Below are 22984 nucleotides of genomic sequence, written 5' to 3' on the forward strand. Positions count from 1 at the left end.
TTTTATGGAATGTTAAATAAAAATATAAAGTCATCAAGGGAAGGAGACAGCTACCACCCTTTGGTGGCACCTACCACAGAGGTCAGCAGGGATGGTGGAATTTAGTAAACAGCTCTCTGCTGGTCATAGAGCCCTTCAGCATCTTCTGCTGGGAAGAGAGGCAGGATGTAACAGGCTCTGCTAATAAAATCCATTGTTGACCTGTATTATGTTCAGAGTAGAAAAAGGCTCAGCTGGTTCTGGTTCATATAATTTGTAGATAGAAATAAAAATTTTAAAAAAGCCTTTTGCTTCTCAAGGTGGAAAGCAAGAGTAACATAGAACTATTGCTGCTGCTTGTGAGGGCATATCAAGTGCAGAGTCAGCCCCTGGATTTAATGACTTGTTTGTTAAAAAAAAAATATAACAAATGAATGTGACTAGATGAAAGGTGTTTACTTTAGGTCTTAAGGAGGAGTGGCCAGTGTCTTTCAGGGAAATACATTTCTGTTTGGGAGTACTGACATGGTTGGGTGACACTGATCAGGCTGGGATTTAAAAACATAAAACCAGTGCTGGCCCACCCCTGTCGTGTCTCCCCTTTCCCCGACACAGGGGAGGCTCACCCGGGCACGCGTCTCTGTAATTCCCCATTGGTTACCCCGGCTGTTTTTCCCTGCTTGTCCTCAGGCCAGCGTGACCTGTGTGCTGCAGGGGCGTGTGGTGTCTCTGGAGGGACGATTGCTGCTGTGTGTGAGCTGGAGTTGGATTTGTTCGATTGTTGGACTTGTTTATCACAGTTGTCCGTCTTTGGAAAAGGAGGAGGAAGAGAGGAAAGAGAAGCTTTAGGCTCAGGCCGTGCCCTTGGCAAGGCGTGGCTGTGTCTGTGACGAGCGAGCAAGCCGGGCACAGAGGAAGCAGCGGGGCTCTGACAGTGCCACCGAGGTCCCTGTGCGGGCACCGTCCCTGTCCCACCGCGCCAGCAGTAAAAGAGAGCGAGCCGCCGTTGCTACATTGAACACTTGTACATTTTTATTTAGTTAAATCAGCCATTGTACACATTGCAGCTATGTATTGTTAGTGTTGTATCTTTTTAATTTTTAACTAATACATGCCCTCATAGATATATTCAATTAGTGTTATCACCATGGGAACAAGATGCTGATTCGTCAACTTAAAATTCACTTCTTCTCACAGTATTCAAGTTCTCTGATAACACAGCAAAAATCAAAATAAGAGGTGAATAACCATTATGCTGTTACACAGAACATCATCTGCACCGCAAATAACACAACAGAAATGCATTTCTTGAGAGCCCCATCCTTGAAGACCCTCCCGTGCTGTCTCAGACAGTCAGGAAGCCATGATGTGCTGTGAGATGTTTCATCACGGGTCTCATTCGGTTTGGCTGCCAAAACACTTTTTTCTTTTAGTTTCCTTTCTTGCCTGCCCAAAAAGTGTCAGCATGGTGCCTCAGGTGGTTCTGCCCCCAGGAAGCCAGAACTCCAGAGATGTTTCCATGCTTTGGCATCAGTACCTTAATGAGGAAGTGCCCTTGTTCTGAGCACTGAGTGAGTCGTTAAAAAAAACCCAAAGAACGCTATAATTGTAGAAGGCCAGATAAGCTTGGACAAAGGATTGCTCCTAGAGAAGAGGGTTTGTTTTACTCTGCTGTTGAGTCTACTATTAAAAAAATGAAAAAGCTCTTTAAAAGCATTAAATTGGTGTGTTTGTGTGCATGTGTGTTATGCTAAAACCCTACAGAGCTCCCTCCATAATATATTAAGGTATAGAACACCCCAAAACATCAGATCCCTACGTTCCCCTTTTGGAAAATAAAAGTGCAGACATGCTAATGTGGTTTTCAGAGGGTCGGTTTAGAAATATATATATATATAATATAGTTACATAACAAAATATGAACAGAAACCGACTGCAGAGGATTGTGAGCACTTGTTCTTTAAAAAACACTTGATCAGAAGATAAAAACTGCTCGCTCAGTGCTAAGAGGGCCAAGAAGCTGACATGATTTTAGGAGGGTTTGGTTTTGACCTTCAAATGCCGCATGCGTGTATCGGCTAAGAGGCAATCTCGATAAAACACGGTGAATTAATTATTCTCCTTGTATAGTGGGTAAGTCTTTGTCCCGTAGGTATCTACAGTGCAGTGGCCAGCAGGAAGCACTCCCATCGGTCGGTGAGGTCGGCTAAGCAGTGATGGAAACGGGAAACTACCGGAGTTAGGATTGTTTAACACCACCCGCCACAGGTCCAGATCTATAGGCTTTAATACCACGTGCGAACGTGCCGCAGGTAGAGCTGCTAGCAACTTGGATACCTAGTGGGGAAACTTTTCCTTCTTTTTCTTTTGGAAATGTTTCAGTGGCTCTCTGAAGGTGTCTGCGCTATTAATGGCCACAGTCAGCTGTGATTCATGGGAACAGCTGCCTTCTGCCTGGCTCTCACAGCCTTTGCCCAGCCCGGATCTCTAGGGGTGAGTCTCAGCACTCGGTAGCTCTGCAGCGCGTCCTCGGGGCCAGTCAGCGTTTGCAGTCCGGGCGGTGCCGTCCTGTGGCCGTCACCGTTCCGCAGGGTCACTGCTCCCCGTAACCCGCCACACCACCGGGCAGCGGGTGTTCTGCGGTCTCGTGAGTTCAAATACTCTGCTATTTACAGTTTACACGTCAACTCCTTTGTACGGTGCACGTACACAGTCAGTGGAAGAGGCCTGTCGATGAAGTCTGCTTGGCAAGGGCCGTGTCAGCAAGCGAGCGCCTGAGCGATGGGACAGGGACAACTGGTGACGCTGACTGGGGGCCAGCGTGGCGGATAAACCATCCTGCCTGAAGGATGCTATCTTTGGTCACAAATTAGCTTACAGGGTGAAAAATCATAACAGCACAAAATGAAACTTGGGAGGGGGAGAAATGAATTCACTGCAGCTGCACAGGCAGGAGCGGCAGTGACGGCTCTGCTACCCGGGGACGGCGACGGCTGCGTACGGGAGGGGTCACGTGGCGCTGTGCAGGGGCGGCAGCTTCTCACTTGGCCTCCTGCGTCCAGTCCTCTTGGCAGAAGTGCCTAAGAAGCTGCTGGAGGTCGTGCTGGAGGTCATCCCTGGGGAGCGCTTCTGGGGTGTCTTCCAGCTCTTGGATGTGAACATGTTTTCCATAGCGGTCCTTCATCACGGTCCTCTTCTGTGTGCTGGCTTTACTTAGTATTGTCCTGGAACCAAAAAAAGGAGAGTCCTGACTTAGAAAGGCCACAGTTCTGGAGGGCTGAGAGAATTGTGGTTTTTAGTTTATCCAAGGCAGAGTTATACATGCTGGAGAGAAGGCACAGCAATGTGTAAGTATTACACAATAGTCAACTCCTATGGATTTTTATGCTTTTTCTTTTGTATATTCTCTATATTCTTTGCAGGTATATTTGTGGCCTATTATTGTAACTTAGCTTCAGTATCTTCGTAGGCAGAAAGACAAAACAAATTCCAGGACCCCTATGCTATTCTTGGTATTCTTTAGAAACCAAGGTTGAAATCAGCACTTTGAGACATATTTTTGTCAACAGGGTGAAGTCCTCATCCAAGAAGGGCTGGATTTAGAAGGTACTGGAGATTGGGAGCACTACTTCACTGAGTGTGCTTTTAACTGGGGGCTCTTGTCAGATATGCTAACTTGCAAAATCAATAAAAATTTTACGTGCATCATGCAGGGTGTGATGTGCAGCATTTTCCACCTGAGGATCCTTTTATAATGGTATCCCTGGGTACACCCTGTGTGTGCCTCATTTCTAGAACCAGAGACAAAGGCATGAAAGTGGATGGAGAGTGAAGGGGTGAATGTGTGGAGACTGAAGGATGGATGCATGGCAAAGAATGAATATTGCATGATAATTGGAGCATGGAAGGAAAATGATGATTGGAGCAGGGATGAGAATGAATGGAGAGTGGGTGATACTTGGAGCATGGGTGATGGTGAATGGAGAGTGGGTGTTGGAACTGAGTGTGGATGATGTTGGTATTGATGAACGAATGGAGGGTGGGGAATACATGGAGCGTGATCATTGGAGTGTGGCTGATGGTCAGTGGGTAGGCTGGGTGGAATGGAGGCTGTGTGATGATGGGAATGCATGGACATTTGACATGCTTGGTGACTCTTGGTGCATTTTGGGGGGGTAGGAGGAGGCCTCTCTCTAATCCAGCCATTCATTCCTTCATTCTCCATCATCTACTCATTCATCTGCACCCCATCATCCTGTCATTCATTCATCCCATCCATTCATCCAGCCCTTCATTCATTCTCCATCATCCAGTCATTTGTCATCCATCTGTTCATTCATTCTCTATCATTCATTCATCTCATCCATCCCTTTGTCCATCATCCATCCATTTATTCATCTGTTTATTCCCAGTCATCCATCCATCATCCAGTCACCATCCGTTAATTGTCCATCATCCCTCTGTTCATTCATCCATCCATCATCCCTTCACCCTCCATCCATCACCTCTTTGTCCATCCATTCATCATCCCTTCATTCCATCCATCCATTCTCTGTTCCATTAGCCCTATGCTACTTCACTAAACTTATAAAACTCCATTCCCCCATGTGCGGATGGGTGTTTTCCCCTCTGTGGCCCTGGAGGCCTGCACTAAAGCCCAGCCTTTGTACTAATTCCTGTTTTATTTCGGTGTTCCCTATGCCGTCAGCGCTGCCAGGTTAGTCATTGCTTTAGTACCACTGCAACTGAAGCTCTGCACCCACTGCAGGCACTCACTGCAATCCATTCCTGTGACTGTGTTAATTCGTTTGCAGTAACACTTCATCAACTCGCCAAGCCAAACCTTTTAATTACTGATCCATCGTCTTTCTTGATTTCCTTCTCTACCAAAGCAGGGACTTGCACTGTCATGTGGTGACCTGTATAGCTCAAAGCCTCCAAGGAAAACATAAACTTCAAATTACAACACACCCAAAACACCAGGAGCTCTTCCTACCTTTGTCCTTCATATTCACACAGCCCAGGAATGCTGAGAAAATGCTGAACAGGCACCTGAAAGAAGCAACTGCCTCCCTTACAGCATCTCTCCCTCCTGCAGACACATCATAGACAGTTTCTCCTATGGGTGGTTTCATTTCAGTAATGATTGTACCAAAGTGTGTCACGGTAGTGGCTCCAGGCTCCTGGAGTTATTGAGGCCGTAGCTGGGAGCTCAGTGTTCCTTCCCAAGCCATCTCTTTGAACTTTACCAGACACTGCTGGCCCCTTGTTTGGCCTCTGTGAGAAACAGGGGACCAGGCTGCTGCTCTGGACTCCTGCTCACAAAACCCAAACCGTATACCCACGTCACCTGCTGCTGCACAGCTTTCATCTATTTATCTATTTTTAGGTGGTTTTTTTCAACCTCTAAGACGTGCTAATCAAGGGGAGAAGAGGCTGGATTCAGGGAGGGAACGCATCTATTTACCTGGGGTATGGGCTTTACTGTAGCCACTTCTAAAATTACCTCCATGAGCATGAATGAACTTTAACTGCACTCACACCCAAGACTTCCAGGAGCTTCCCACAAAGCCTCCATGATGTTTTCCTTTGGTCTTAGCAAGTTTCCTACCTAATTCTGCAATGTCAGCTTTCAGTACACATTCTTTGTATGTGCATCTTTTTGTAACACGGGTGAGTACAAGAACAGAACTACACTCAGCTCAGGATTCGCCAGCTGAGTCTGCTGGGCCACCAACAAAACCTTTCAGGAGAACAGACTTTGTCCCTGCGCTGGTGGTGACACCTGCTGTAATGCTGTAAATGTAACAATAAAAGTTATTTTTACCTCTTCGAAGTCCTCTTTGGCTGACGGAAGATCAGAAGCCAGGCTGGCATCCCCCAGGTGCTTCTCCGTCCTCTCTCCATGCACTACAGTGGTCTTGATGACCTTGCTGACCTTCCGGCCCTCCACTGGCTCGGACTGGAAATTGGAGGCACTAGAGAGAACAGCGGGTTCAGACAGGGTCACCTGCAGGGGTAGAGAGCACAAGTGAGCTGGGGATGAACTCCACACTTTGGGATGTGTGCTGGCCAAATTAACTTCTGTGTCTATGGGCTCCACAGGGTGAAGTGTAGATCTGTGAGGGTCAGCTTACTGCGAAGAAAAAGGGGAAAACAACAACAAAACAATAAAAAAAGGAAAAAAGGGGGGGAAAGGTAAAAAATAGGAAAAAGGGAAAAAAGGAGAAAAAATAAGGAAAAATGGGGATAAAGGAGAAAAAGAAAAAGGAAAAAAAAAGAAAAGAAAAAATGCAAAAGAAGGAAACAAGGAAAGAGAAAAAAGAAAAAAGAAAAAAAAAGAAAAAAGAAGGAAAGAGGAAAATAGAAAAAAGGTAAAAAAGAAAAAAGCTAAAAAAGGGAAAAAAGAAGGAAAAACAGGGATAAAAGAGAAAAAATGAGAAAAAAGAAAAAAGGAGGAAAAATAAGGAAAAAGGGAAAATAGAAAAAAAGAAAAAAGGAAAAAGAGAAAACAAAAAAGAAAAGGAAAAATAAAGAAAAAAGGAAAAGAAAAAAGGAAAACAATAAAAAAGATAAAAAAGGAAAATAGAAAAAAAAGAAATAAGGAAATAGAAAAAAAGGAAAAGCATTAAGACTTTTTTCTTATTACTTTGCTGCTATAGAATTAATTCTGATGAGTACTCCTGGCAAGCAGAAGTGTCAGTGATGTTTTTCACAGTTCCAGTGACTGCTGGCTACACCCGGCACTGCTGAGGGCACACCCCCCTGCCAGCGCTGCCCCTCTGTCACAGCTCCGCTCTGTGACCCAAATGCCCGTAGGGCCACACAGTGAAGCCAGGCAGGAAGGCACCTACCTTTGCAGGTTGGTTTTATTTTTAATTACTTGGCTCTGAAACAGTTTTTGTTTAAGTCACAGATATTTTCAGCCTCTTCAAAGCAAGATAAACTTACTGTAGCTGTGGGGTTCTAGGACTGAGTGGCAGAATGAGCACACTGGTCTGCAGTGCCTGAGAGCCCTGCTGGGGTGCTGCTGCTCTGTGCCACGGCAGGCAAGGCACACCCTACCTCTGAGTGCTCACTGTCACTCCTCAGCACAACTCTCTTCAGCACTTTGGAATACCCATCTCCCTCTTCCACAGTGACGGGGGCTTGCGGTGTTCCCTGCATTAGCACTTCCTCTCTTTCCGTGCCATCTGGAGCAACGTAGCGCCGGATGATCTTCCGAGTCACCTGAAGGAACGGAGTTTAGTCCCCAGAGAAGCAGCAGTAAAATATTCCTCTTTGTTCTCTATCTAGTGTTTGCTACTCAAAGGGCATTTTGTCCTACACCAAAGAACATCTTCGTAGATGGTTCCTTGCTCTATTCCTCAGCACCTACTCAAGAGACTCGTCTGGTGCTAAAGCTCTCTCGGCACAGGCTGGCCAAAGCAGAAAGAGAATTACAGGGTTCAAGAAGTGAAATAGTTCAGAAGGATGGTTGTGAATCCTTCTGGGGATGACCCAAACCTTTACATGGCATGGTTCAAGACACAGGCCTATCCGTAAAAACTGTCACCCTCACTCCTGTGCAATGAGACCAAGGAACCTTTGGCTGGGGTGGCTCACTCCACCAGGAATTCCAACAGGCTCCAGAGCCAGCCTATCCAGCTGAGGGGGTGGGATGTCTTCTCAGAAGACAGAACATGGGGTTGGCCACTGGCCCAGCTCACCCAGTCCTAAGCCAAATTGCTGAGCCCCGAGTTGTCAGATAAAGAAAGGAGCACAGAAGTTCCCCTTTCACTTCCATGCTGTGCAGAATTTGCTTTTCTAAGCAAATTAATAACATCTAGACTCTGGGCTTATCTGACTCTTACAGACCCAGCCTTCCATTGTTTTCATTAGAACAAGCAAACAAACAAATCTCTCAGATAAAATTGTGGTGGAGTGGGATTTCTAGTGGAGTTTTTAAAGAAGAAATAAACAACTTTCTTCTAAAATGTGTGGATCTATGCAGAATTTTCCTCAGCTTTAAATGAAAGTTACATTCTGTTAGGTTATACACTGTAACAGAATGATGCTGAGAATCTAAATAATTGTTCAAACTTTGGTTTTGCTCATGAGCTGAAATTCTCAATCCTTCCACTGTCTACTCTCCCAATCATGCCCCTTCATTGCAGGAAGTCTGGCATTTCTGTGGATGCTTTTTCCTTCCTTTTACAGGAGAGGAGGAAGGTAGCAAGGGGCAGAACTGACAATACCTTCTTTACCACTGTGTGGCCATGTTCATCTGTGTACTGCTCTTCTGTGACTGTTTCTGGTGGCATTTCAGGCATACTATCGGCCTGTACGACAAAGAACAAAGTCATGTGAAGCCAGACCTTCATGTGGGTCTTGAAATAAGCGATTTTAAAATGAGTTAATTGGTTACAGAATAGAAAAAAAATCAGCAATGTTAGGAAAAAAAACTGTTCTGCAAAGAAGTCCTTAGAAAGGCATGCAAAGAAAACAGATGCCACAGCACACAGGCAAAGATTGTTGTGTATGGGGCTGACAAGCCTTCATTTTCCTCCTACCGAGGCATCTATGGAATTCAGAGCGGGGTTAGCAGTGTTACTGCAGTCCTAAGTTATTGGAACAGCTTATCCAACGGAGATGCATTATCTGGGAGCATCCCAGCTTGAAGAGCAACACCAGCTCAGGGCCTAGGGCAGCACAGGCTCGTGCAGTCGCTCAGCACTCGGTACCTGAATGATCACCCGGCGCCGAATGACCCTGGTGGTGACCATCTCGTCCTCGTCCGAGCTGAGCTCCAGCCCACCTAACTCCTCTGCTAGCTCCTAGGGGAAGCATGGAGCAGGACTCTGTTTGTGGTACTAGCAGTAGCTACCAGCTCTGCAATTCCTACATTTTGCATATGCTTTCTGGGTTAATTACACAGAAAAATATACAAAAGCCTTTCAGTCTTCCACAGGGGGAAGTACAGAGCGCAGGGTACAGACAGTAGGACTGAACAGCTTTCACTAGAGGACAGTGTAGCAGTAGCCTCAGAAAGATCAGGAACAATTAGTAACAAATGCTGAACCTGTTTATCCTGCATAATGAAGAATTAAAAATTAAAACAAACACGTCAGAAGGCAAAGAGAGGCTGAAAAGAATCAGTTGGGAAATAGCTCTAGTATAAATACATAAAGAGGAAAATAAATAAGGGTGGGGGGGTATTTTTGGTGGTACCAGCTGCTGTTGTTGTGTCACTTCAGTAAAAGGACTGGAGGGAAAAAGAGTACATTATTTTGGGGGCAGCCTGTCCTCCAGCAGCCCCTGTACTGAGCCTGCTGTAGATACTCTTTCAATCACCTGATAAACTTTAAACTCCACCTTTCCCTGAGACCCAGAGGCAAAGGTCTGAAACCCTTTATTCTAGAGGTGATACCTTTGGCTACATAGCAGCAAAGAGAGAATGGCTTGTTTCTAATGAACCCACAGCACAGCTATGCCTTCTCTGCTCTAACTCCACTTATAAAGCTGCTTTCCTGCGCAAGGATGGCTTCTCCTTCTCTTCCACTTAGAACGGGCAAAGTAGGCTGTTTATCCTTAAACCTTCATCTGCCAGGAAACTTTAATTCTCCACTAAAAGCCATATGGTTGCTTTCTTTTCTTGCTGGTGCATGTCTTCCCCTCTCTGAATGCTGCAATGAAGTCCCTTCGTCTCACACAACCAAAGACCTTCCTTGCACAGTTTTTGATACTCTCTTTGCTCTCCTGTCTCAATATCTCTTTACTGCCTGCGTGCTACATAAACTCCATTCATCCAGTACATCCCCAGTACTCTGCAATGCATGGCTGCCATCTCTCTTCTGTCTCACTAACTTTACAGACCTTTCCCACCATTTCTCATGCTGCTCTGGGCTAGCCTTGCCTTTCTTTATGAGTTTACTTTTATTACTTGGTCTGCATTACATCTGCTTGGGTTTGTTTCTGCTTCTGTTACTGACACACTCGCTCTCTCAGGCACAGATGTAACTGTCACAGACCAAAGGACAAAGAAGAGTAGAGCAGAACCAAAATTACCAGTTGAGACTTTGGGATCTGGAGTTTGCTTCAACTTTGAAAATCCCAGGAGAAAAGCCTTTACCAGACCCTTTTAAGCACAGAGGGAAGAGAAAAACTCAGTGCCAGATGCAAATTCATTACAAATATTCTTAAGCAATGAGTGAGACATAAAAACTGGTGTATCGTGTCAATTACACTGAGGAAAAGTCGTTCATTTACCTTTTCTAAAGGTTTCTCTTCGCAGTCCCTTCCAGAGTTCTCCGTCTGCTCCTCAGTGGACTCCACTATCACGAGACTAGATCTCCTTGGAGAGAGGCCCTCCTGGTGCAGCTGGGGGTCCTCGGGCTCCTGGACGATGGGGGAGCCCCCTCTCTGTGCAGAGCACGGAGGCTGCGGGGGCGCTCTCTGCGAGTCCCCCTTCCCTGGGCCTGACTGTGCAGATTTTCCGCTCGCTGCTTTTCCAGCTCCCACGGACTGCTCCGCTCCTGGAGTCGCGGCACTGTGAATTACAGGTCCAAGGGAGTCACCACCACGCAGTGCTGCCCAATTTACGGCAATGGAGCATTAGGCACTGACTTCATATTGTCATCTTGTGTGCTGTCCAGCAAAGTCTAGAAATAACTGATACTCCTTGACAGGAACTACAGAGTATTCTGGCTGGGAATCCCCAAGCAAACCTCCAAATGGATATCCAACCCCTCCATGCAATTCTGCAAAACTTGGTATTTGTAAAGTGTATCAGAGGGCTTTACTGTCATCTGTGCCCTCACATCTCTACATATCACCATTTATTTTTTTAGTGGGAGAGCCTGGATTGCTATAGAAGGGTGTGAGGCACCTACAACACTGAGCACAAGCTGTGCAGCTGCAAAGTGGAAAAACCAACTTTCATGCAGAATTCTGGAGCTTTAGCAAATAGAAATTTAGTAGAGGTTCGGGTTTTGTTTGTAATGGTATTTTCATGGTTGAACCCTGCTACGATTAATCACTGCCCCAAGTTTGTTAAACCTACTATTATATATGCTACTATGTAATACATACATAAAGGAAACACATCTGCATCAAGCATCTCTGTATGTTCAATATTGTTGTATAATTCCTCTTGGAGCATGTTCCTTACAGACTATTTAAATCCAGCCTGATTTTCCACCTAGTTCAAATTCAGCCTTCAGGGTAGTGATATTCCCCTGTCGCCATAACTCTCACTTAGTGCTGGCACTGTTGTCTCACAAGTATTCTCTGTTCCACACAGACATTCATTTCCTGATGCAAATCCTTAGGGAGCATTGGTACTTTTGCCTAACACTGCAGCAGGAGCTTTCCTAGATGATATTTTCTGCCTCCCACACTCTCTCCCAGCATATCCTGAACAAAAGAATCCCCCAAAGTCCATTTGCTGGACTCAGCTGCCCTTTGGCTGCTGGGAGCCATGTCTCCACATCAAAGCTAATCACCTCCAGGAAAATCACTTTTTTGGATAGGGATTCTTGATACTTTGCTGGCTTATTAATACCTGACTCTACTCTGCAGAGAGGTCTCAGCATGGGCACAAAATCAGGGAATGTGATCTATTGCAAATTCCTTTTCAAACCACACCAACCCCACCTTGATAGCCCCACCTCAGAATTCAAGTTTTTGCTGCACAGGTCTTCTAAATGTGCACTCTATCATGTGTAGTTACTTGTGTCTTGCCTCTGTAAAACCTCATTTCTGTTCCTTTGGCCATCAGAAATGCACTTTTTAAAGCCCAGTTCTTAAAAGGTAGTTACGAGTTTTGTAAGTAATGATTAAATTGAAAAAAAATTGCCTCCATTGAAAAAACCATCCTAAATCTGAAGAAAAGGTCCTTTAGGATTCTTTTCATTAAGATGTCATCATTTGTCATTCAAAACATGAAAAATATACATAAAACCTCCTCCACTTCTCCATTAACCCTCTTTTCTTTCCTATGTACTAGACAGTTACTGCTTTGTATTCACAGTAACAAACTGACTTTCCTCAGCCTTAAGGCTTCCTCCACATGGATCAAAAAGTGAAAACCACAATTGGAGGAAAATTCTAGTGTGCCCACAAGTTTCAAAGTCAACTGTAAAATCCCCTTACTACAGAGAAAAGAGAACCTGTTCCCTATGGCTTTGTCCTGGTCTTTTGGCACTTACAAATATTCCTGTTGTGAAGCAGATGGTTTCCCTGGCACGTCTTGAAGTTTCCCTGAGAATTCAGCTTCTACTTGTTCCTTGTGTGCTTGCCTGAGAAGCTCAGCCATGGACACTTCTGCCTCGCTCCTGGGAGTGCTGTCCTGGAACGGGGAGTAGCTGACAGACACGTCTTCCTCGGACACCAGCGGGGGGTGCTCGGTTGGCTCGCTGTCCTTGGATATTCTCTGCTGCTCTTGCTTTTGTCTTGAGCTGTACACTTCCTCCTGCAGTGCTGAAAACCCTGGCGAAGACAGAGAGATGAGAAATATCGCTACGGCTCTGAGCAGAGTGCGGAAATCCTTCCCGTGCTCCGTGTGCGTCAAACCCCCCGGGCACAACACGCGACTGGAGGTTCCTGAACACCTTGAGTGGGAGGGCACCTGGCCTCCAGGAATAGCCCAGGGAATGCTGGATTGCCACTACTAGGGCCAGATTTTGGCAGTAACAGGCAAAACAACATTTACCCAGAAATTTACCTCAAGTAATTATGCTTGAAACCCTTGAAGTATAGAAGATACACAACAGATTTTTTTTCCAGCTGATTAGGATACATTTTAGTGACTTGTCCCCCCTATATCTGTTATTTATGTGCTTCTGGGAAAATTACCCATACAAAGAAAGACAAAAACACTTCATAGAGGGCTAGGTGCAAGAAATAGCTCATTGATGTACCATATTCACTGGAAACCTAGTGAACTCTGAGGAATAAACTGGGGGGAAACAGAAAAATTTGTACTGAATCTGAGCTGGACAAAGAGGTTAACATTCTAAAACTACGTGCCTGTGATATGAGAATGCTAACTGTAACCAACAGCCTTCTATTCCTACATTCTCTTCCAGACTGGGACCTTTGCAGCTGTCTAATATGCTTCAATATTGAGCCAGGCACACAAAAGTATCACTTCTAGAAAAGAGGATTTTATGCCAAATAATTTGGAGGTGTTTCTTCAGTTTGCAACCACTAAATCTAATCCACTAAACTTTCAAACTTAAGAAATGCAATAGCATCATAACAGAATTACAGTGTCCTGGATACTCAAATCCAAAGGGGTTTTCTGTTAAAGCTTGGAGTAGTTTTCCTTTTTAATATCTTGGTCAGATCCTAATACAACCTTCTGAACTTTGATGAAACCACTTGTATAAGCAGAAAACCCCAAACCCCAAGGTGAACTGGGCAAATGTTGCTGGCCACAGTGTTCGTTTCTGAAGAATCAGCTAAAGCACAGATCTTCTATCTGGTGAAATGTGACTCTTGTGATGCCGTGCTTGCATCCATCCACACTGTGCTTTCAAAATGGGATTCCTGTGCTGTCACGAGAGCTGACAGGTGAGCCTGGGCCAAGACTTCAGAGCAGAGTGGTGCTTGGAGAGGTGCCCTGGGCTCTCTTACCCTCACTGTGGTCCAGTGCCAAGGAGTGCTCCGTGTCCGCGTACGTGCGCGTGCCGTGGCCCTGCGTGGGGTCGATGCCGCTGGTCTCCATCAGGTGAACGATGTCCATGCGGTTGATCTTGGTGAGACACTGGGTCAGACTGGTATCTGTGCCAATGGAACGACACCGAGCAGCTCAGTTAAGGATCAAGCCCTCCCTTCTCCATAGGAAGGGCATGTATATGACACTGGCCGATATCATAGATAAATTACACATACATTTAGAAGCAGTGTCATGTAAAATCTAAAAACAACCAACTGTCTGCCTATAAAAAATAGCACTCTGTTTTTTCCTTTGTAACAAATTTGTTGAGTTGCTGTGTTATACAGAAAAGACTAGAAACAACATTGAATACAATCCATGGTCATTCTTTCTATAGCCTAAATTTTCCCCAAATTTTCTTCATGATTACAACACACACCTGTCACCTCAGCTAGCAGATTGGAGACAGTTACACACAATAACTGGAGACAAACCTGTTGCATGTTTCCCATCCCTTTCAAGCCAGTATTTGAGAAGTGCATGGCTCTGGTCTTGAAGCGAATTGGGATTTTCAATTCGGATCTGGTGAATTTGCTCTTCTGTGAAGTCCAGTTCTCTTGCTAGCTCTGAAAAAGAAATCCACCTCTGTAAAGAGGTCTGCCACCACTGCTACTCCCCTGGTCTAATTTCATTCAAAGAAAAGTAAATGTCTGTGAATTACAGTTTAACCCCAAAACCTGAGAAAACATTTGAATTTGTTCCATGTTGCTTTCACTTGTTTCACTACTGTTTGCTCCCTCAAATCTATTAAATCCACAATATTTAAGTGATTGTTTAGAACAGGTTCCTTGTCAACCCATTTAGGACTCTCGGTACCCCAAAGGCAATAAGCTTCTGAAATATTTTTATAAAACATTTTTAGATAATCAGAAAATCATCCAAAATAAACATGAAAGGAGTGTGGACCATTCCCCTCCCTTCTCTCTGGAGCAGACAATGTGCACTTTACCTGTCCAGCTGAATCCAAGATGATCTGCAATGTGGGCCAGTCTTTCCTCTGTCCTTTCCTGATCATCCTGTTGATCTAAAGGTCAAAGAGAGCTACAAGTTGCCTTTTTCAAGTTAAAAACCATTTCCATAGGAGAGAGAGCCCAAGAAGGGAAAGCGCTGGTTTTTTCCTAACTAAACGTGGACAGGCTGCATAACTCAAGTGAGGCCTGTAAATCCCTAGGTTCAAAATGAAACCAAAAATCTTGGTTTTTCAAAAAGCACAGGACTATCTAGTTCTTCTATTTGAAAATCAGGCATTCATACGAAAACCTAATCTAGGACTGAAGCACCTACTCTGTCTATTTTGGCCAGACTTTAAAACTTCATTCTAAAGTTCAGTTGAAGACTTTGACTAAGTCAAGAGCCATAGTTTTCCATGCCTCCTCAGTAAATGCCAGGGTTGAAGAATTCATCGGGACCAGTGCTTCCGATCATGTTCTTTCTGTTGTAGGGCAAGTTTTTTCCAACAGTCCATAGAGCACTTCAGATTATGGTCTGTATTTGAGATATTGCTCATTTCACTGTCTTTGACCCTTTGGACAGGGAGTGAGACAAAATACTAACAACGAAGGCAAGGAAAAATCAGATGTCAGTCCTCATTCACTTCACTAATGGTGGGACTGACAGCTCCTCCCATCCCCAGAGCTAACTTGAGGATGGTGGAATTTGAGTTTTGATTTTCCCTGAATGCACATGTGGATTGCGACACCTCTGAATCAGGAAATTGCTTAGGGTTCGTGATATGCACGTGTCATTCCAGCTCCAGATTCCCATCCGGGCTACTCAGTACTAGCACACAAGTAGGTGAGAAGAAAACCAAGTACCAGAAAATGTGTACTAAAGTTACTGGTGACTCAGAGTTTTCTTCAGACACAGACTGTCAAAAAAAAAAAGAACATAAAAGGCTTAATTCTTTAAAACTCCTGCAGATCTCTTAGTGTACCAACTCAAAAGTCTATAAATTTGCCTGTCTCGCTTTCAACTGATGCCCAAGCACTTTATTATTAGTAGACGTTAATAGTTAGTAACAGGGCCAGGGAAAGTCAAAAGCCAAAACGTGCATGACCTAAGCAATCAGTTTAATGACAAAACCATACATATTTCTAGAAGTGTTCTTGCCTGTTAAGGTAACACTTCCCATAAACATTTATGGTTTGCAATCTTGAGATCGTTTCACAGACAAGAACACAGACACGAAACAAAAAACCCAAACACAGTTCACAAGGGAAATAAAAAAAACCACAACTAACCACCAAAAGCTGAAAAGAAAATGCCACACGCATTACACCTGTGCACAAACGCGCACACACACACACACACACACACCAAAAAAACAAAAAACAAAAGAGTTTAATTCATGACATGCGTCGCACAGGGAATCCCAGTCGTTGGCAAATACCTTCAGCACGGTCATGGACATTTTCGTCAGGGATACGTTCAATCTGAGTCTCTACAGACTCATCCCAAATGGGTCTGATGTCAAAGATGTCTTCAGGAACTGACTGCTGAGTCTCACTGGATGGCACATTTTCAATAACTGAAACTTCTAGGGCGCTACTGCTTTCATCATCTGAAACTAATTCTTGTTCTCTCTCTGACTGCGTGAGTCTTTCCACTAATTTAGAAGCTTCGTCACTAATTTCTTCAAAAAACTCTATTGAGTTTTTGTAAAGATCAAAAAAATGGTCCTTACTTTCTTTTGTGGGACTAAAAGCACCGCGGGAGCCTGTAGCGCTTCTGCTTTTAACTGGCAACCGTGAAGAAAATACCTTCGATCTTGGTGTTGTTGCCTCATCTAAGTCTAGCTCAAACTTCATCTCGCTCTCCCTCTCCCTGGCCTCTGCCTCTGCCTCAGCATAACTCCTAGCTTTGATGGAACGTTTGGTCTTTGGGTCCACAGGACTACTGGCATCAGATTCTGATTTACTGCGGCTGTCTGGCTTCGCAGGGACCGTGCTCGTCACGTCGAGCGCTTTGGGTGACTCTGGCTTGTGGATGGACGTGTCCACATTTGAGTGTTGTGGTTCAGCTTTGTGGAAAGCAGCTTTCACAGGAATTTTAGACTTTGGTTTTGCTTGGTCATCTTTTTCTTCACACTGTGAACTGTCCAGGAAGTCGTCCGGGGAAAGGCTCTCGTTTTCTGATTGTTGCGAGGATTGTGATGTGGCAGCAGCTGTTCTTACAGGGATTTTGGATTTGCTTTCACAAGGCACATTCTCCATTAGAGCAGTGGGGATTTCAATCACAGATCTCTGTTCCTCTGGGGAAGAGTCTGGGGACTCCTCACCCTGTCCAGAACTAACCAATCGAGTGACTTTGGGAAAATCTAATTCATCTTCTACCACACACTGCTCAGGAGAAATGGGGCAAGGCACCTGACTGCTATCGACCATGTCGGTCTCCGTTCTGGAGAGGGGCTCAGCTTCAGAGGCAGCAGTTTCTTTCTTTGGTGATTTTGAAGAAGCTGAAATACCCATTTTAATTGGAATTCTGGATTTAAGATCTACTTTTGCAGTGCCTGTGCTGGCACCTTCACCCATCATTTCTTCAGATCTATCACTAGACTCGGGTGATGGGGGTGAATATTTCAATGCATCTTGTTCTTGTATCTCTGACTCCTCTGATTCTGAAGGTGCAAATGGGTCTGGTGAGCTCTTCAGCTTTGAAGATTCTGCCTCTGCTCCTTCTTTCACTTCTTCACATAAAGAAACTTCTTCCTGAGGCTCCTGTGCCACCTGGAAAAAGTGAAAGCTTTCATCTGGGTAGTTCCTTTTGGTCATGTCAATGGCTCCACTTCTAGTCATCTCAAACAACTTGCCTTCCTGAAAAAGAAAAGGGTTTTGTTCACTGAGTGGCGTCCCTTCTTCGGTGGGTGTCCTGGCTGGCGTCGTGTCAGGGGTCGTGCCTTGAGATCGCCTGTCTACCATCAACCCAAATATCTTTTGTTCCTCTTCTTTCACCCGAGCTTCAAAAGCTTCATCGTCTTCACGTATTTCACTCCACATGTCAGAATCCACATCCGTTCTAGTGATGACAACTTGGCCCATCAATTTCTGTGTTTCGTCTCTTATATCCTCAAGGGCAGATGCAGATAATTTTGTTGAATCTGAGGTTGGAGACACCTGTGATTTTATCTGAAATCCATCCTCTGGTTTGGGCTCTATTTCCATGTACACTTCCTCTGAAGAGCAATATTCACTGCCCGTGCCTCTGCTACGTAAAGCTTCACCAGTCTGATCTTTCCCTTCTGCAATAGAATAGGTTTCCCTAGACAGCAGACCTCTACCAGATCCTACCTCACTTTCAGAGTCAACAAAGAAATGTCCAGAAGACACATTTTCATAAGGGCTCACTATATCTGGAGCACTACCATCAGTGGCATCTGCTGCACAGCTTTCGGGTTCCACTGTGTCAGTGGTTAGGGACGAGCACTCTGGTAAGGGCTCCTCAGCATGACCAGCCCTCTGAGATGTCTCACAACCTGTATCTACTTTTCCAGAATCCCTTGCCAAAGCAGAATGGTCAGCGGTGTCACCTTTGGACAGTTTGCTGTTGTGTGGGACAGAGTACTCGGTGCTACCGTGTCCATGAGAAAGACCATCTGCCTCCTCTGACACAGCCCCTGTAGAAATGAGATTGCTGCATGGTAACAGGGCTGCGGGTTTGACATCTTTTTCAGTAGCACTGCACTGCCCCATTGTTAGGGAAGACTCAGTGTGAACCTCTTTTTGAGAACCGTCACCAACGGAGTGACAGGGAGGACACCCAGATCGTGTGACCGGGGCATCAGGACTGACCATCTCACAGTCACCTGTACCGTCACAACATTTTGATTCCACACCTTCTGCTGACCCACAACCATCAGAAGGACAAGTGCCTGAGGAAGGCTTACAGCTGCGCCCAAGGATAAGCGGCTCCTCTTTGTCACCTTTGCCTTGTGCTTTAACCTCACCTATCCCGACAGAGCATGGTTGGGAATCAATGGGTTGGAAACCTGCTTCGTCAGGGCTAGAGCTGGACTCAATACTAGATGGTAAAGGCGAGGGTGGCTGCACTCGGATCACAGGCTCCATTAAGAGGCCTGAGTCGGCTTCTTTTTTGAGCCGAGTCAATTCAGGCTCACTTTCAGAAGAGGAAGAACTCTTTCTAGATTCAGCAGCAGGTGTCACCACCGTGGGTATGTCTTTTTCTACTACAGCAGTCAGGTGTGATGCTTCAGCCTCACGTGAGGCTTCTGAACTGGCAACCACAGAAGATTCATCTTGCTTACAACTCTTTTTATAATCTCTCTTCTGTTTTGCTTCTTGTTCCAATTCATCAAACATTTTGATTTTGGTCACCATTTTAAACATCTCTTCTTCGGGGGTGAATCTCTTCTTTGGTTCATTTTCCGAATCGTCCTCCGGTTCTTCGTTGACTTCAGGGATGGTGGCTGACTTGGGTATGTCTGCCATTTTAGGTGTGATTTCATAGCTAATTTCTTCCGAACTAGGAGTTTCAGGGGAAACAGGGCTTTTCCCCGAACTCTCCATGAGGGATGTTTGCTCTAGACTGTCATCATCAGCACTTCCCTCGGGGTCACGAAGAATCCTGGAACGCACCGACGCCAGCTCTGGGCAGGCTTCTGCTTTGCCAAGAACAGACGGAAGAGGACCCTGCCCCAAAATACAAGCCTTCACTGTTGGTTCTACGGGGCTGCTTTCAAGGGAATCGCGGCAGGGGGACTCTTTCATAGGACTGGGCTCCAAAGAGTCGGGCGTTTTGTGTGATGAGTTATCTTCTAGCACTGGGCTTGCTTCCAGGGAGTCTTTATGACTTATAGTCAAAGAGTCATCTGCAACTGGGCTAAAGCCTTCGCTATCATGGCTAGCAAGTGAAAGTTCCAGTTTCTGGGGACTTCTAACTGTAAGACGGCGTTCACAGGCTACATCTTTTTCTTTCTCTAAAGCAGTGCCATGTGTTTCAGAAGACTTAGTGAAATGTGCAGTGGTTCTGGATTCTTTATCCCTGCTAAGATCTCTCATAATGGAAGCTGAGCTACTTTCTTTAAGTTTATCAGCCTCTTCTTCAGAGGCTGGAGGTACATGCTCTTCTGATACATGGTCAGAATGAGACTCACTAGTCTCAGTAACAGCATCTAGCTGCCTCTCAGTAATACCTTTTTCATCCTCCTTTGAGGAGAGTTCCTTCGAAGAACGTGTTTCTGCTGTTGTGTGTACTGGAGCCGCTCCTTTAGCGTCTTCAATTTGCCCATCAGTTTTCTTTGGTGAGAACGAAAGGCTTTCTGGGCTCGTTTCAGGAGTCTCTGCCAGACCCTCATGCTTGTAACTTTCCTCTGAGCTGATCTGAGGGGTTCCATCAAGTAGGCTGCCTGGAGAGTCAGCCACACCTTCGTGTTTAAGGCTCTCTGAGCTCCCATCAAGAGCAGCACTTTGCAGAGAAAGAGCAGGAAGGAATCCATCCTTCCCGTACTCTGTGGGAAAAGCAGCACTGAAAGGACTGGTCAGTACTTGCTCCAAGTTAAGCTCTCCCTCCTCTGTCACCGAGAGGTGTCGGAACTGTTGGTATTTGTCATTATCCTCCAGTTCTTCTTTAATGACATCAGAAAAATCTGTTGAGGTTTTCCTGTCAGGGCTGATCTGGAAGTCAGGATCTCCCTGATCGTCAGAAGTCCTACCCTTCCCAGCTGCCGTTTCTTTGGCACTTTCAGCAACTATTACCGGAGGGAGAGGTTCAACTGGCTTTTTGCTGCTCTGCTCTTTTACTTGGTCTTTGCCACCAGCTTTCTTGGCAGTTTCGATGGTGGAAGTTTGCGTTTTCCCTTTCTTTGATTGTGGCTCTTTCTCTGCTTTTGACACCGTGCTTGGTTTGTCCTTCTGTTTGTCTGTCTTGAGGTTTGACACTCGCTTTGTTTCACTCTGCGAAGGAACCGTTTTCTTGCGGGGAGTTTCCTTCTCAGGGGCCTGTTGCTTCTGTTTGACAGATTTGTGCTCAAAGAGTCCAGAGATATTCTTGGATGGGTCTTGCCCTGACTGGAAGGCTTTCATCAGTTCCCGAACGGACATGGTCTCTTCGAGTCTCTCTGTCTTAGAAGAAGGTGAGACGGGTGGCTGGGCTTTGTGTGCTACTGGCTTTTTGACTTGTGCTGGTTTTTTAGGCGCCTTTTCGGCAGGGCCTTCTTTTGCCTGAACTCTGACGGGCAGTTTTGACCGTACTTTTTGTTCATCTTCCACTCGTTTCTGAAGAGCTTTCACTTTATCTTTTATTGAGCCGATGGGAGTTTCCTCAATAACCGGGGACACGGCTTTAGGCTCTGGAGCACCTGTCACCTTTAGGCCAGGCTCCCCGGCCGGTGCCTCATCTGCAGTGAGCTTAGGCAGTCTCAGTTTCTCTCCGCTGCTCTGCACCTTGCCTTCCTTTGGCTTTGGCTTTTCTCTTAGTTTTGCCCTAAGGGGCTTTTTAACTTCTGACGCTGCTTTCTGCTGCTCCTGTGAACTTGGTTTCCCAGGTTTTGGAGATTCTTTTCCCTTTTTTTCAGAATCCCTGCTTACTACTACAGCTTTGGATTTCTGTTCTACTACCGCTTCTTGTGAGGCCTGTGGCTGTCCCTCATGAAGAGAAACATCTGGTTTTGAATCCTTTGCAAGGTAATCCACCGTTCCTGTCCTGTCCGACTCTTCCTTTTTTGTTGTCCCTTTGTCCACCCTGACTTCTGCGCGGCTCGGCTCTGCGACTTCTGATGGAGCATTTCTCCTGGCCTCTTCAATTTCTTCATCGCTGACAATGATCCATTCTTCTTCTAAGGGTTCTTGTCTGGAAAGGGACTTCTGCGAAACATGTTCTTCTCTGACGTAGGATCCACCTCTCAGAATTTCATTTACTTTTTCTAAGTCCTCTTTCACTCTTTCAACTATTTCGAAAGGTTCTCCAGGCTCTTCTTCAGCAGACTTTTCAAGATCTTTCACTTTAATGGAGGCTGATTTATCAGAAGGATCAGTTGTGAGGATGGCAGTCATTTTGATCAGATCTTGTTTCATCTCAGAAACTTCAGACAACAGGTCTGGACTGGCTAGTACAGGGACTTCATTAACCAGGTGGCTTTTCAGGACAGATGTTTCTGTAGATTCTGTCTCGTCATCTTTGATGCGAATGAAAAACATTGAAAGTAAAATGGAAATCAAAAATAGAAATTGGAAAATGTAATCAGGACTGAAAATGAGAGTCTTTGGCTGTAGTGGTAGGAAGGTCAACAAAATGGGCCGGGAATGGTGGATCCACAAGATCTGAGGGTACAAGAGCAAAGCAAAGCTAACGGGGGGGTGGGAAAAAAAAAAAAACAACTGAAAAGGAAAATGGCAGGAAATAACTTGCTTCACTTGATCGCTAGAGCACAACCACACATACAGTATCAAAGCTGGAACAAACCAAATCAGGACATCACTAAAAAAAACCCAAAACAACAACAACAAAATTTCAAATCAAAACCAGAAGAAACACAGTGAAGTTACACAAAGAGAGGCATCTCAAGATTGTTCAGATGTTACAGATCAATGTTCAAATAAAAAGAAAAACAAGAAAAAAGGGGGAAAGCATTAGAACTGATTGAAAGTCAATTTCCTCTAAGAGAAAGCCAGTGTTAGCAAACTGTCAGAATAACATTGGGTTAACAGTTTTGTTTTTCTTAATGACCAAAATAAAAAGCAAAAAGTAATTCTGCAGTAATCTAAAATATGATCAAATACGTAGAGATCTGAATCAGCTGCAAACCGGCATTTCATCTAAGGGGATTTCACACCTACACAATGAAACAAACAGGCTTTTGTTTTAAGAGGCATGGTCCTTTCCTTGGAACATCCTCATTGACAACTAATGAACTGACTGAGGAAAGAGAAGACAGAGAAGAAAAGGAGAGATAATAAGAAAAAACTGTGAATCAACTTAGAAGTGATTTCAGAGTTTTAAAAAATGTAATGTATGGCAACCCAAAGTCACAGACAGTCACACTAGACACATACGTACAATTCATGTAAGGCAAGTTATTTCCATGCAAAGCAAAGGTGTTGCAAATGCTGCTGGGTATGTAGCTTTGGTTAAAAACAAGAGCTCTAAGAATTATTCATATAAATTAAAGGTACATGAAAATACTGTAAAACATACTGTGGTGAAATATTTGTCTAATCTGGCAATCAATATACAGGAAGGTGGCTGCAGATAATTCCCATTATGCAGTAACTGCCTGCTGCTAATATTTCATTTCAGCAAGGACTAGCAGAAAATGGATATTGAACAGAACAAAACACTGGAGAACTGAAGCAA

General features: G+C 44.9%; 1 protein-coding gene across 16 annotated transcripts in view; it reads right to left on the reverse strand.

The window, feature by feature from the left end:
• Window positions 1-989: 989 nt before the first annotated feature.
• The window catches only part of ANK2 (ankyrin 2), a 277794-nt gene continuing 255799 nt past the window's right edge, over window positions 990-22984 (reverse strand). For 9 of the 16 annotated variants that reach the window (XM_063415409.1, XM_063415411.1, XM_063415413.1 and 6 more), the window contains 11 exons: window positions 16068-21806; window positions 14628-14702; window positions 14113-14244; window positions 13597-13743; window positions 12168-12447; window positions 10228-10507; window positions 8703-8795; window positions 8217-8300; window positions 7045-7209; window positions 5807-5989; window positions 990-3203 (listed from right to left, as the gene is read on the reverse strand). In XM_063415409.1, the coding sequence (XP_063271479.1) occupies window positions 3189-3203; window positions 5807-5989; window positions 7045-7209; window positions 8217-8300; window positions 8703-8795; window positions 10228-10507; window positions 12168-12447; window positions 13597-13743; window positions 14113-14244; window positions 14628-14702; window positions 16068-21806 (7193 nt within the window). In that variant the 3' untranslated portion in view covers window positions 990-3188. The remainder of the gene's footprint in view (window positions 3204-5806; window positions 5990-7044; window positions 7210-8216; window positions 8301-8702; window positions 8796-10227; window positions 10508-12167; window positions 12448-13596; window positions 13744-14112; window positions 14245-14627; window positions 14703-16067; window positions 21807-22984) is intronic. The other 7 variants (XM_063415420.1, XM_063415422.1, XM_063415419.1 and 4 more) reach the window with 2 other exon arrangements.

Source organism: Prinia subflava, chromosome 18 (assembly GCF_021018805.1).
Source record: "Prinia subflava isolate CZ2003 ecotype Zambia chromosome 18, Cam_Psub_1.2, whole genome shotgun sequence".
Lineage (NCBI taxonomy): Eukaryota > Metazoa > Chordata > Aves > Passeriformes > Cisticolidae > Prinia > Prinia subflava.